Source organism: Rousettus aegyptiacus, unplaced genomic scaffold (genome assembly GCF_014176215.1).
Source record: "Rousettus aegyptiacus isolate mRouAeg1 unplaced genomic scaffold, mRouAeg1.p scaffold_m13_p_7, whole genome shotgun sequence".
NCBI lineage: Eukaryota > Metazoa > Chordata > Mammalia > Chiroptera > Pteropodidae > Rousettus > Rousettus aegyptiacus.
Window position 1 is genome coordinate 97,737,499 of NW_023416310.1, and position 13,295 is coordinate 97,750,793.

General features: G+C 46.5%; 1 protein-coding gene and 1 pseudogene across 2 annotated transcripts; both read left to right on the plus strand.

Moving 5' to 3' along the window:
- Positions 1-811: 811 nt before the first annotated feature.
- LOC118606058 lies at positions 812-934 on the plus strand (annotated as a pseudogene).
- Positions 935-2,657: 1,723 nt separating this feature from the next.
- ECSCR (endothelial cell surface expressed chemotaxis and apoptosis regulator) lies at positions 2,658-10,805 on the plus strand. 2 transcript variants are annotated; one of them, XM_016166395.2, is made up of 10 exons: positions 2,674-3,125; positions 6,364-6,408; positions 6,720-6,767; positions 6,932-6,991; positions 7,477-7,614; positions 8,699-8,812; positions 9,194-9,292; positions 9,511-9,547; positions 10,195-10,291; positions 10,458-10,805. In XM_016166395.2, the coding sequence occupies exons 1-10, from the start codon at positions 3,065-3,067 to the stop codon at positions 10,464-10,466; spliced, it is 708 nt and encodes a 235-aa protein (XP_016021881.2). In that variant the 5' UTR covers positions 2,674-3,064; the 3' UTR covers positions 10,467-10,805. The 2 variants fall into 2 exon arrangements, with proteins under 2 accessions (XP_016021880.2, XP_016021881.2); XM_016166394.2 differs by having other exon boundaries at positions 2,658-3,125; positions 10,195-10,805.
- Positions 10,806-13,295: the final 2,490 nt, after the last annotated feature.

A 13,295-nucleotide genomic window follows, 5' to 3' on the forward strand; every position in this document is an offset into this window, starting at 1 on the left:
CACACACACACACACACCTATTAGAATGGCAACAATGATGTGATAGGCCTATAGCTGTTCATGGTGGAATCAATCATGAAAGGAAACACTGGAAGCAGCTTAAATGTTCAAAAATAGAAAGATAATTAAGTAGACCACAGAACAGTATATAAGTTACCATTAAACATGATCACTATGAAGTTTGTGAGCCTACAAAAAATGCTTATGGTTTGAAAATAAGGGGAAGTTTTCTTCTTCCTCTTCCTTTCCCTTCTGGAATAACTCAGTAATAAAGGTGAGGCAGAACAAGTAGACAATGTGCCTGTGGGGTAGGAGGAGTCACAGTGACCCAGAGCAGGGTGTTAGGGCCCACAAGGAGTGAGGAAGGCATCCATATGGTTAGGGCATGGCCCAGCATGGACAGAGTCTGAGTGGGGTGTGGAAGTCATCTATGAGGTGAGAGTGGCAACATGAGGAGACACAAACCTTCAGATGGGGGCATGGTTATTCGGGAAATGATCAAACAAGGACAGTAGAAGCCAGATTTCAGAGAAGGGCTTTGGAGAAGCTACCCCCTTGTAGCAAAGAGCACACCCACCACTTGGACCTCAGTTTCTCAATACCATTTGCCACTAAAAGGAACTAGGGCTCCGTGGAGAAATAGCATTTCCAGGACTGGGGCAGGTAAAGCAAAAGATGAACCCAGAATATCTCATTGTGCCAGGAAAGTAAGGAAGTGCTCAATGTGTCAAAAGGATACAGAATCCAGCCTGAAGGGGCTCCCAGTTACCAAACTGGGGAGGATCTGAGCATCAAAAGAAGAAATGATTCTGTCTATAGCCATGTTACCCTGAATGAATAAGCCCAATCCCATCTGATCTCGAAAGCTAAGCAGGGTCGGGTCTGGTTAGTACTTGGATGGGAGACCACCTAGGAAGACCAGGTGCTGTAGGCATAAAAAATAAAAATAAATAAATAAGAATAAATGATTCTAATTATTTACATAGTTTGAAAGTATTTCCCCCTAAAATACTTACTAATTTCAAAGAGGAAAAGAGTAAGTTTAAAGTGGAGAAGGTTGGCTATAGTTGAATGGTGGTCTCCAAAAAGATCGATCCATATCTTAATCCTGAGAACCTGTGTTAATGTTACCTTACTTGGAAAAAGAGTCTTTGAGATATGACTAAGTTACAGATCTTGGGATGAGGAGGGCATCCTGGATTATTCATATGGGCACTAGATTCAGTGACAAGTGTCCTTGGAAGAGACACACAGAAAAGAAGACACAGAGGAGATGGTGATGTGAAAACAGAGACAGAGACTGAAGCGATGCAGCTACAAGCTAAGGAAGCCAAGAAAATCCCCAACAGCAACCCGTAGCTGGAAGAGGTGAGGAATGGATCCTCCCTAGAGCCTTTGGAGGGAGTGTGGCCCTGCCAATACCTTGATTTTGGCTTCCGGCCTCCAGAACTGTGAGAGATTACATTTCTGTTGTTTTAAGTCACCAGTTTACAGTAATTTGTACGCAGCCACAGGAAACTAATACATTAGCAGATACCACCTTAAGCAAGTAATCAAATGAACGTCCTTGGTAATGGAACAAATCAAAATCAGTTGATAGAATGCAGAGAGACACATACAGCATTGCTTCTGTGACATTCCAAAGATGCATGACCTAAATCTAATCACAAGGAAACATCCCATAAACCCAGATGAAGGAGACTCTACAAAATAACTGGACTGTAACCTTTACAAATGTCAAGGTCATGTAAGTCAAGGAAAGACTAAGGAGCTGTTCCAGATTGAAGGAGACTAAAGAGACATGCAATGAGTAATTCTGGACTGGACTTTTTTGCTATAAAAGACATTATTGGGACAATTGTTAAAATATGAATGGACTCTGGGGATTATATGGAATTAATACCCTAATTTTGATGGCTGTATTATGATTATGTAGGAGAATATTCTTATTTGTAGGAAACACACATCAAAGTTTTCGGAGATGGCGGGGCATTCTGTTGGCAATTTACTCTCAAATGGTTCAAAGAAAAAAAGTTCTGCATAACATACTTCCAACTTTTCTGTACATCTGTGATTGTTTCAAAATAAAACATTAAAAAATAAAAAATAAAGGAGGAAAAGGACACAAATCATAAAATGATTACATATGTATATGCATGTTATCACAGGCTGAAAGGAAATCTATAATAATAATAATAATTATTATGTTAAAGAGGATTTGTAGAACATTTCTCTGCTTTTAAATCTTTTGAGTTTAAAGAAAATCTTTTGAGTTTAGTTCAATAAATATGTGCTGAGGACTTGCTATATGTCAGGCATTGTGCCAGGTCCCGGGGATACTGAATAAGTGACAATGCTGACCTGTGTCTGCAGGAGAGAGTACCATGGGACATCTGCCACCTGGACATTAGAGACAAGGGTGCTGCTGGAGCACAGGGACCACTTGACCCCAATGCAAGGGGAGGGCCTAGAGAGAGGGATGCTTGGAATGTGGTCCTCTTGTGTTTCTATTAAGAATAACAATAATGAAAGATGTAGGGAGTCCCATCTGCATTGGGAGCCCTGAGGAGGGAAAAGAATGTGGAGAATTCAGAGTCTTGTAGAGCATGGGCGGCTGGTGGGCTGAGCTTTAGGGCTCAGTCATGGTCTGAAAGAGTATGGGGGAGGGACTGGAGTACTGGAGTTACACTCCAGAAAAACCTCTAGGTGGTGTGTGGAGGGACCTGATGGACTCCTAGGAAAAGGTCAAGGGGGATTGGGGGGGACAGGTTGACATCGCTGGCCTTTGTGCTCAGACCCTAGAGGAGACCACAGTGGCCCTAGCTCAGACCACGTGGAGCCCCAGAGCGCAGTGGCTGATGTTTTGGCCTTACATCCTCAGCTGGGCTGTCCTGCTAAGCAGGGCCCCTGGAGCCAGTCCCAATCTGTTTCCTTCTATTCTTTGACAGGAAGCTCCTGGAGAGCCAGCCCCCACCCCCTCCCCGCCCCAGCACTCCCTCTCTCTTTCCCACTATGGACAGAGTCTTCACGGAACGTCTGCCTGCCCGTCAGAGACCAAGTTGACATGGGGACTGTCAGAGCACAGCAGCTGTGCTGGTCGATCCTTGGCTTCCTTCTACTCCAAGGTAAGAGGCATGTGCCACTCTCCTTCAGCAGTTCCTCCCCTGGACTGGCAGTCCTGGGAGACTGTCCCTCCTTTGGGACACAGACTACACATGCTCTCCACCCAGGGCTGTGCCCAAGGGAAATTCCAGAGGCTTTCTGTGAAGGGGATCTTTTGGATTGGGAGATGGTCATTACTAGGCAAGGGTAAAATAGCATAATTTTCTGTGGGAGAATTTCCAGGGTGTATTGGAGCCCCCACAAAGGCTGGCCTCCAGAAATGCTGAAAGTAACTGTCTTGGTGTGGGACTGAGTCCTGGAAGCTCCTTGTAGGGTGTTCTAGCATAAAATTGTCTGTACCTTGGTGATCTTTTTTCTTCTTTCATATGGATGGTAACAACCTGGGAATTCCAAATACTGACTTTAAGCTCAAATCACAGCAAGAGGGAGTTGGGTTAGATACAAAGAACTGTTTGCCAAAGAGGGTGTACACAGCATCCTCACCCAGGGGCCTAGGAGAGAGGAGAGGACATGGAAACACCTCTCAGACAGGGCTATGCTAGCTGATGGGTTGAGAAGCAGCTCATAAGGGGTCCTCTAATTAGGGAGCAGTTGCTGGGAACCATGAGAAATCCAGGAGATTCTGACTCACAGGGCAGAGACTTCCCTTTGGTCATCCCTTCCTCACCCCCACCTCCCCCTCCCCCAGTCTTCTGTGGAAGATTCATGAACCTGTGCTCAAAGTAGCACAAAAGAGTGCAAGAGTGCTCAGATAGGGAGGGAGGATGGATCTTTTCTGGTGATAGGTGAGACAGCCTGAGCACCAGAAGACACTGCCTCCTGGAGGGGTCAGACATTTCTCTAAAAGTCCGTGGGCTGGAAGTAAAACTCCGATCACCCTCATCCTGCCGCCACCTCCTCTTCCAGGAGGAGAAAGTCACATATTTGATCTGGGGCTGGGGGACCAGGCTAGTGCAGAAACTGCAGAAGTGGCAGAGATTAAAGGTGAGACTCATGAGGTAGCATTTTCACAGGTCTAGGCTTCTCCCAGCTTTCCTACCCACTGCCCTGTCGTGGGCAAGTGCCAGGGCTAGGAATCCCCCCTGTAAACTCTACCTAAGTCGTGCTCACTGCTTGAGTTTCCTAACCTCTCACCCCAATATCTCAGAGCATTTATCTTCTCCTTCATTTTGGTGGGCTGAGGAATCCTTTTGAGGATATTTACTCCATGAAGGAACTTGACAACAGATATACAAAGTCAGGGCAGACTTGAGACTTGGGGGATTTGAGAGAATGGTGCAAAAATTTAAATGTCTAGCATTTATTGAGTGTGGACTATCTGTCAGGCACTGTGTTAAGTACTTTATACGCATTTTCTTTTCCTCACAACCACTTATGGGGTACTAAAATCACTTGCATTTTAAGGAAGAGAAAACTAAGGCCCAGGTCAGTAAGTGACAGAGTGAGGATTTGAACTCGAGCCTATCAGACTCCAAAATCCATAATTTTAATTACTAAACTATGCTGCTGAGGAAAATTGGGTAGTGGTGGTGGTGATGGAGGGGGAAGAAAAGAGAGGCTAGACCCAAATAAAGTGGGTAGAGATTAGGGAGGAGAGACAGGAAAATAAGAAATGCCGTTGGCTAATGTTCTTTGGGTATCTGCGTGGCCCAGTGGTCAGAGACGCCCAGTCTGTAGGAACAGATGCTCCCTAAATCTCTCCTCTGCTCACAGAGGAATATACTGGTGACAAAACGTTCCAATAGGGGGAGGGGGCAGAAGACAAAGAGTAGGCTACTGGGGCTTGGAGCTTGTGACTTTAAAACTCCTTTTAAGACACTAGTTTTGTTTCTAAATAAATGCAGGAAGGCAGTGCACTGTGCCCTCCCACTAAAAATTAAAGTTATAACTTTATGGAGCTTAGACAGTACCTTAGATATGCTTGATCAATAACTGATAGATGTTTTCAGGACATATCTTAGATTGAAAGGGTCATTCTCTAGTTTGGGGCACCGATAAGTTTTAACTTCCCTTTTGACCACCCACCCAATGAGGGAATGGGGTTACTAGAGATGGTAACCTGAAAAAACATGGTCCAGCTGGGGCTTGGCAACAATTAATTCTACACTGTCCAAGTGATAGCCGCATGGAGGAAGGCAGTGGCTAAAGAAAATAAACAGACCAGCAGGCTGCCCCAGGCTGGGTGGGCCCCTGGCCTCTGTTTACCGCGGCCAGGTTTGGTGTTTCCCTGATGATGAGGGGCCAGGGGAGTAGGAGGGCCAGGCCAGTGGCTGAGGTCCCGGCTAGAGTGGAAGGACGGGAACCCGGCTGGGCGGCTCCACTTCCCCACGTTGTTTTCCTTTCACATTGTTCACAGGTTTCAAGAATGATTTCATTGTGGAAAATGAGCAAACACAGCTCAACCTTTGAGGTCCCACACACACAGGGGACACATATATGGGCACACAAGCGGGCGCGCGCGCGTACAAACACACACACACACACACACACACACACACACACACACACACACCCCTGCATGGAGGCCAGCAGGCATACACATGTACTCACAAAAAATCTAATGAGGGCTCCTCACTGGGGCCTTCTAGTAACTGACTCCTCCCTGGGCTTGGCCAACAACGATCATTTCTGAGTAGCTTCTGTCTATGAGAATAAATTGGTCATTCATGCTAGTTTCCCTGCCTCCTGCATTTATCTCAGAAGTTGCTCCCTGGGTAGGCCCCTACCTCCAGCTGGAGGAGGGCAGAGAGAAAGTCCAGATACCAACCCCTATCCCCAACTCCATCTTATTCACCACATCTTTCCATCCCTTCCCTTGGGGCAGGGTTAGGATTACGATATTCACAGGGGAAAATGGATAGCTCAATGCTAGTATAGAGAGAGCATTAGCCTAGAGACCTGGAGTCCTTGTATGGACTTGGCAGGTCGCTGGCCCTCTGTCCTTGAATATATCACTAGTGTGAAATAATCTTCCCCTGACCTTGTGTCAGGTTAGTATAAGACCTATGTAATATTGAAGGGACAGGAAAGGACTCTAGGACACTGGATCATGAGGTGGTGGTAACTGTGCTATTCAGTCACAGTCTCAGAGGAAGACAGACCTGTGAGCTGCAGACACATCCTTTAGTCCTCTGTTAGCACCGGAGGCTTAGAAAGCCAAAAGGCCTAGGTTCTCCTGTGGGCTCTATGCGGGGCGGAGACTCACGGAGCTAGTCTGCAGTGCTTTGCTTTCTCTTGTAGGCCACACCTACCAGCTCACAACAGAACAGCCCTCTATCACTCAAGGTAAGACCAAACACACAGGCCTCCTCCACCATTTAGGTCTGGGAGCTTAAGAAGAATGAGAGGAGCTCTCGGCCTTTTGTACTGATTAGGGCTAGGCCAGAGCTCTCAGGACATCTAAGGCTGAGCTCACCTAGGGATGTTTTCAGCTTAGCTAGTCTAACATGGCTTGAAAGAGTTGAAAGATGAACGAATGGCTGCGGGTGGAAGGTGGGGTAGGAAGAAATACTAGAAAACACCAGCTACAGGGAAGGAGAGAGGAAGATAGAACAGTAGGAGGCAGCAGACCCTCAGCCTCAGATGATCTGTTCCAGGAGCCTTCAGTACAAGTCTGATCACAGAGCCAACTTCTCCCAGCACAGGTGAGTGAGTGTGGTTGCTGAAGTGCCTATCCCTGCCCCCTCCCCAGCCCTCTGCCCAGCCCTTCGGGCTTACCTAGAGCCCAAGCATTCTCAGGTGGGTGAGGGAGTGTGGTGTCAACAAACCTGCCCCACCTCCAACTCCCCCTCTGCCTCTGTCTTTGCAGGAGAAAGCCCTTCCTCAGAGCCCAAAAGCCCAAGCCCTCTGTCCAGCACTGGTACTCCAGGTACTCTGCCACTCAGACTACAAATGCCATCCAGGGAGGGCCCGATGAGGAAGCAGACACAGTTTCTGCTCTAAAGGAGACTATAGACTAGTGGGGAAACAGGCAAGTAAAGAGGATGTCACATTGACAAGTAAAAAGAAAGGTAAGAAGGGTGGTGTTGGGCATAAGCAGAAGATGCTGTAGGAATCTAGACAAATGTTAGCCATTTCAGACTTGGGGGCCAGGAAGGACATCCCAGAGTGAGTGAGTGCTGAAACTGAGGCCCAAGAAGGAGTCAACCGGATGAAGATTGCAGGGTGGAGGGTGGCATACTATATTCCAGGCAGAGGGAACTGCACAGGTAAAGGCCCAGAGGTAAAAGAGAGGATGGCCTCTTCTGGAATTAAAGGCGGTAACGAAAAGGATGATTTTGGACTAAAGAGCCCTCCCTGTGCACATGCTGGTTGAAGCCCTAAGCAGGCCCCTGACTGCTTTCTAATCCATAGCTACTCCAGAGAAGGCCTTGAAGGTCCCCTCGGTAGCCAATAAATCCATGATGCCACGGTCAAGCACAATGGATGGTCACTCCCCGTCTTCGCTGGGCCTGACTTGGCCTCAGTCACAGCAGCACACATCAGGACTTGGTGAGTACCCGGGGCTGGCAGTGAAAAACACTGGGTCTGTCGGCTAGGTTGCTTCTCCTCTTCAGGGGGCCCAGGTCCTGCCCAACAATGAGGGGTCTCAAGGCCAGGATTCACATTGGCAGCACCCTGGTTTGAGAGACAATGAGAGAGGTGTGGTGGAAAGTAGAGACAAGGACTTGGGCTTGGTCACAATGAAGGTAGAAAGAGCCTGGACTCAGGACTGATAGAGGCATAGAGAGGGAAAAGGAGGGATTGGAGAATCCAAAATGATGGAAAGGAAGACAGAAAGGTTAAGGAAGGACTACGCACTTCTCAGGGCAGGCCGGCCTTCACCCAGCAGCATGGGAGAAGAGCTAAGTGGGGGTAGATACCCTCCATCTTGGCCCTGCTGTTTCATGGTACAGGCACAGGAGTCCCAAGCAGGGGCAGCAGCAGTGGCGACACAGGTGAAGTTATGTCCTGTCTGTGCTCACAATGAACAGCACCTGACCCTTCCTCTCATCCTGCCCTTTGGCTCTGGGATTTATTTACACTCCAAGACTTATTTGGGAGGGGCGTGAGGACAAGGAAATGAAACAGCCATCAGGCCTGCAGTACAAGTTGAAGACGGGAAGAGATGCATGACCACACCACATTTTAAGAGGGCCAGAAACTGTGCCCCTTCGCCGGCAGTCTGGCTCGTTAGGTCTGTGCCTAGGGACAAACATCTAGTGTCCTTCTTTCCTCCCACTTAGACCCTTGGCGAAACAGATGGCCCTACCTTGCCCAGTGACTCCCTGTCTCCGCAGCATAAATGCCTTTCCTATGGGCTCCAAGCGGGTGGTGGGAAGAGGACAAGGAGGGAAGCATCCCGAATTTTCTGAAGTCCTCTTTAAATAGTAACGTGAGCAACAAGTAATGCTAGTCACATGATCCCATGTCACCCGGGTCCGACATCAATCTGCACGGGATCCGGTTGGAGAGGCAGGGTAGAAGCATGAGTTCTCTGCAGTTCTTTACCTGCGGGAAGCAGGAGGGGAACTAGCTCTGTCTGATAGGTTGTGTCAGTCCCTTCTCTGATGCGCCTGCCCCCTCTTCATTTTAGACACCTCTCAAAATGTTACTCCCAAATCAGCCACCATGAGCCCGAGGACAAGAGAAGCCTCCACCATCCTGCCCAGCCCTACGTCAGAGACGGTGCTCACTGTGGCTGCATTTGGTGAGAGGGAAGAGAAGGTGGGGCATGGCAGGGGATCCCACCCCTGCACTGACTTAAATTCTGGGTCTAGAAATCTCACCCATTTGTGCTAGGAGGGTTTGGCTGATGAAGAAGGCTCTGGTAGGGAAGAACTGACTTTCTGGTCAGTTCTTTCGGGCTCTTCTGGGTTTCCATGTTCTTATAAGAGGGTGTGGTAGGGCTGCAGAGCCCACTCTGGCCAGGGCAGCAGGCTGGGAACTCATTCACTCAGCAGAGAAGTGCGGTTTAATTTGCTCTGGAACCTATCTATACAGCACTTAGCTGGGAAGAGAATTTGAACTCCTGTTACCCTCTTTATCCCGTCCTCTACCTCCCCTTCACCCCATCCTTTTCCCTGTTCAGGTGTTATCAGCTTCATTGTCATCCTGGTGGTTGTGGTGATCATCCTAGTCAGCGTGGTCAGTCTAAGGTTTAAATGTCGGAAGAACAAAGAGTCTGAAGGTACATGTGTGGACCTCAGGGTTCCCCTTTGCCCCTCTCTGCTGAGGAACCCAGAGCTAGATTCTAGGACTGACACCCAGCTTGGAGTTGAGGGAAGGAATGGCACATCAGCACCACTAGATAAAGTGGGAGGGCCCACTTGGGTGGGTTTCGATGGGCGGGTTGGGCTTCTGAGTTACAGTATGTGACTCCCAATCTGTGCCTTTGGATTTTTACAGATCCCCAGAAACCTGGGAGTTCAGGGCTATCTGAAAGGTAAGACTGTCAGAAGTGTAGCAAGACTGACCTCTCAGTCACCCACTCCAAAAGGGAACCAACACTTCCTGCCTTCTACACACGCAGGGAATCCTGACATCCTCCACTGAGGCCAGGAATAGGGGTGGCCAGAACAGGGGGAGACCTGAAAGGAAGCAATCAGGTGATGAGAGAGAGACTGGAACTCTTCAGTCCCAAAGCTAAGCCCTTATAACCACTCCATAAAAAGTATAGAAATTTAGACTATAATATACTCCTTAAATAAGAAGATATTTATTTAAGGAATCACTTATTGAATACCTTGTATGTGCCAAGCCCTATGGTAGATATCTTGTAATATTATCTCAAATTCTTAGAGCAATTCTTTAAGGCAGATATTACGGCATTTTATACATTTAAAACTGAAACTTAAAAGACCAGGTTGTGACTTGGTCAAAATCACACAAGTAGTAGGTGGTAAAATAAAGATTTAAATACAAGTCTTTTGGGCCTCAGAGCATACTCTCGTTTCATTATGTTCCACCACAAAAATATAGGATTATCAAAATAAGGTCTAAATTTCGACAACCCTACCACAGTTCCTTGACCCCTACATTGCCCTCCCACTCATCCTCTCCATAACCCATGTTCCCTCTTCCTATCCCTAGCTGCTCGACAGCCAATGGAGAGAAAGACAGCATTACCCTCATCTCCATGAAGAATATCAACATGAATAACAGCAAAGGATGTCCCTCAGCAGAGAAGGTACATTTTTCCTGGTTCCCTCCTCCTTTCCATCTCTTCCTCTCTTTAGGCGTTTGCTCCTTATCCAGAAAGGAGATACTTTCAAAGACCCGGGCTCTTCTCTCCCCTTTCCTACACTACCATTTCCAAGAAGTTTGCCCTTCCTCATTACGTATTTATTTCACAGGTTCTTTAAAAGCGATCTTGGGTCCCCATGAGTCCGAGGATGATATGGCTGCCCTGCGACTGTTAGGAGGAAGGCGATGGGATCAGGAGAGACAATGAACCACATATAAATTATTTTTTTATTTCACATCTACTCCCAGATCTGAAGGACACTAGCATTCCTCCATATCTGGGAGGATATAATAATGAGAGACTCTTTCCCATATGGACAGCCACTCTAGAAACATAACCTGCTCCTCCTACCTTCTCAAAGTCACAGGAAGGAGGAGTCTACGGAGCAGGAGCAGGGAAAAATGACAAGGTGGATTGGTCCTTTCTACTTTGCATTAAAATTATTTTCTGGCCTGCAGTCTCATTTCTTTTAAGGTCTATGTTCCTATGCGTATGTCTTAACAGAGTGCTCTGGCAGCTTTGGGGCCTCCTTTTCTAGGCAAGGCATGTATGCAAGTCTCTGCCCCTGTGGAGAGCTCTCTCTGAGACCTGGGAGGTGGAGAGAACTTTTTGTCAGGCCTGCCTCAGTTCACCTGGTTTATTAAATAGGAGTGAGAGGAGAGAAAAGGAGCTGTAAACAGTGACCAGTCGTCACCGGGAAAGAAGTTTTAAATTTGAAGAGTGAGAACAGGAGGCACAATGCATTCTGATAGGAAACTGGAATGGGGAGAGCTGAATACTACGAGGGCAAATGTCCTCTGCCTGCCCCAGGGTAGACATACCTTGCAGTGGTCCTTGCTGTTGCAATAATGCTGAAAAGGTCTGGAGAAAGGATAGGTCTGTGACTTCATAAACCAGAGACCCACTCACTTTACTCCATACAACCATTATCTTTGTGTCTTAGAAAAAGAATAAAGAATCACAAATACTATAAAGTCATTTAAAGAGAAGAAGGAAAAGAAAGCAGTTATCTGTTTCTTGGTAATGTCTACCACGACACTGGTTTGGAAATGGATATTGATTGGGGACAGTCAATGGAAGAGGCATCTGTGTATGCACTTTATAAGCATACACAGATGCCTTTATAAGCACCTGCTAGTTGACAGTAGAGAACACAGGGAAAACAGCGATTACCCATTCTGAAGCCGCAATAGGCTATTTTCTTCTGGATTTAGATTCTGCAAGGTGACATAAGAGAGAAAGCCTAGAACAAAAAATTTTACTCTCTCTCATTGAAATAATTCAAGTAGACTGAAGAAACGTACTGGATTCTAAAATCCTCTAGAGTAGGGCCCATAACCTGCTCAGGTCTATAGTTCCTACGTGGTACACCATGCCCAGCATATCAGAGGTCATGAACACTGGCTCTTGAGTGCAGGAAATCTAATCATAAGGCCAGGCTCCAACATAGACTTGTGGCTTGATTTTGGCAAAATCACTACCCATCTCTGAGCTTGTTTTCTTACTTTTAAATTGAGGTAGCTGGACTACTTGCTTTCACTGTCTTTTCTGGTTCTTATATTCTACAGCTATATAAACTCTAGATGTAGTAAAAAAAAAGAAAGAAAGAAAGAAAGAAAGAAAGAAAGAAAGAAAGAAAGAAAGAAAGAAAGAAAGAAAGAAAAAGGACAATTTTTTAAGTAGAGATTGCTCTGGGTGGGAGCCAGAGTCAAGTCTTAGGTGACTCCGGGCAAGTCTCTGCACTTAGATTTCCCTATATATTAATGTGTGTAACAGGAAGAATGATCCATACCTGGCCCTATCTACCTCACTTAGCTATTTGAAAGGTAAAATGGAATAGTAAATGCAGAGATACTTAAGAAGTAAAAGTACTAGTTAACAATTGTAGCAGAAAACGTATACTACTACCTAGGTCCCACTTCAGGATCAATGCACTTGTTCCCCAGCTGCTGCTGAGAACTCATATAGCTGGTTGATGACTGGTTGATGGGGTCAGGTGGGGAATGAAGACCTGGACCTCTTGCCTCAATTTCTCCCTCTGTCCCAATCCTGCTTCCCCTATGACTCACAATTGGTGTTCCCGGGAGCACCCACCAATAAAGCTTCAACATACAAATCTCAGCATCTCAGAGTCTGTTTCCTGGATTACCCGACCTATGACATACTACTATGGCATTTCAAAAAAATAATTGAGATGCATATTTTATTTAAGTCACACTGCAAAAAGCACATGACTTCTTAGCCAGTTCCAGAATAAAAATCCATCCTTGGGATAGAACTCCCCAGGTGACATAACAATGTCTAGAAATACTGGGTTCTGTTTCAATTGTTATTCTGACTACCATGGGCACTAAGTTCAATTGCTCATCACACTGGACTAATTAGTTCAAGGACATGGGTTTCATTCTAGGTAACTCAGTTGGCGTCTCCATTATAAGGCCACAAACTTCTCCTGACTCTGGACAATAACTTGCAAATACGAGCTATTAGTCATAGGTATTTATATGTGGGGGCGAGGGGGTAAACGGCATTAATATGAAATTTAAAGTCCCTTACCCTGAGAATGACACTGCAGTACCACATTAGTAATATTGATTTTCTGGTTGCTGAATAACTATGCTTTGGGAAGGGGTTGAAGATGAATTCACTAAATGCTGAATTCTGCTCTCTGGCAAACTATGAAAGGGGTTTCTGATGGAGGATCCTACTATTTATGCAAATGTAAGACCCCACCTCTGACAGGAAATCCAAGTGCAGCCTTCTGCAGCCCCTGAATCTTCCCTAAGATCAAACCTCTTCCTTGATGTCTAGACAACAGGATGGTAACCATTTACAAGACAGCTTCCTCCTTGTTCTGACTCAAGACTACATGGCCCCAAAGCAGGAACAGGTGCAGCGAGGGGAGGGAGGGGAATAGGATGGTTGCTGTAGAGTGTCCTTCCGTTAC

What these genes read in the sequence shown, in the direction of transcription:
- ECSCR (XM_016166394.2), top strand. Translation starts at nt 3,065, where the DNA reads ATGGGGACTGTCAGAGCACAGCAGCTGTGCTGGTCGATCCTTGGCTTC. An exon ending in GCCAACTTCTCCCAGCACAG is followed by an intron (nt 6,768 to 6,931) that starts GTGAGTGAGTGT and finishes CTGTCTTTGCAG; the next exon opens with GAGAAAGCCCTTCCTCAGAG. An exon ending in GCTCACTGTGGCTGCATTTG is followed by an intron (nt 8,813 to 9,193) that starts GTGAGAGGGAAG and finishes TTCCCTGTTCAG; the next exon opens with GTGTTATCAGCTTCATTGTC.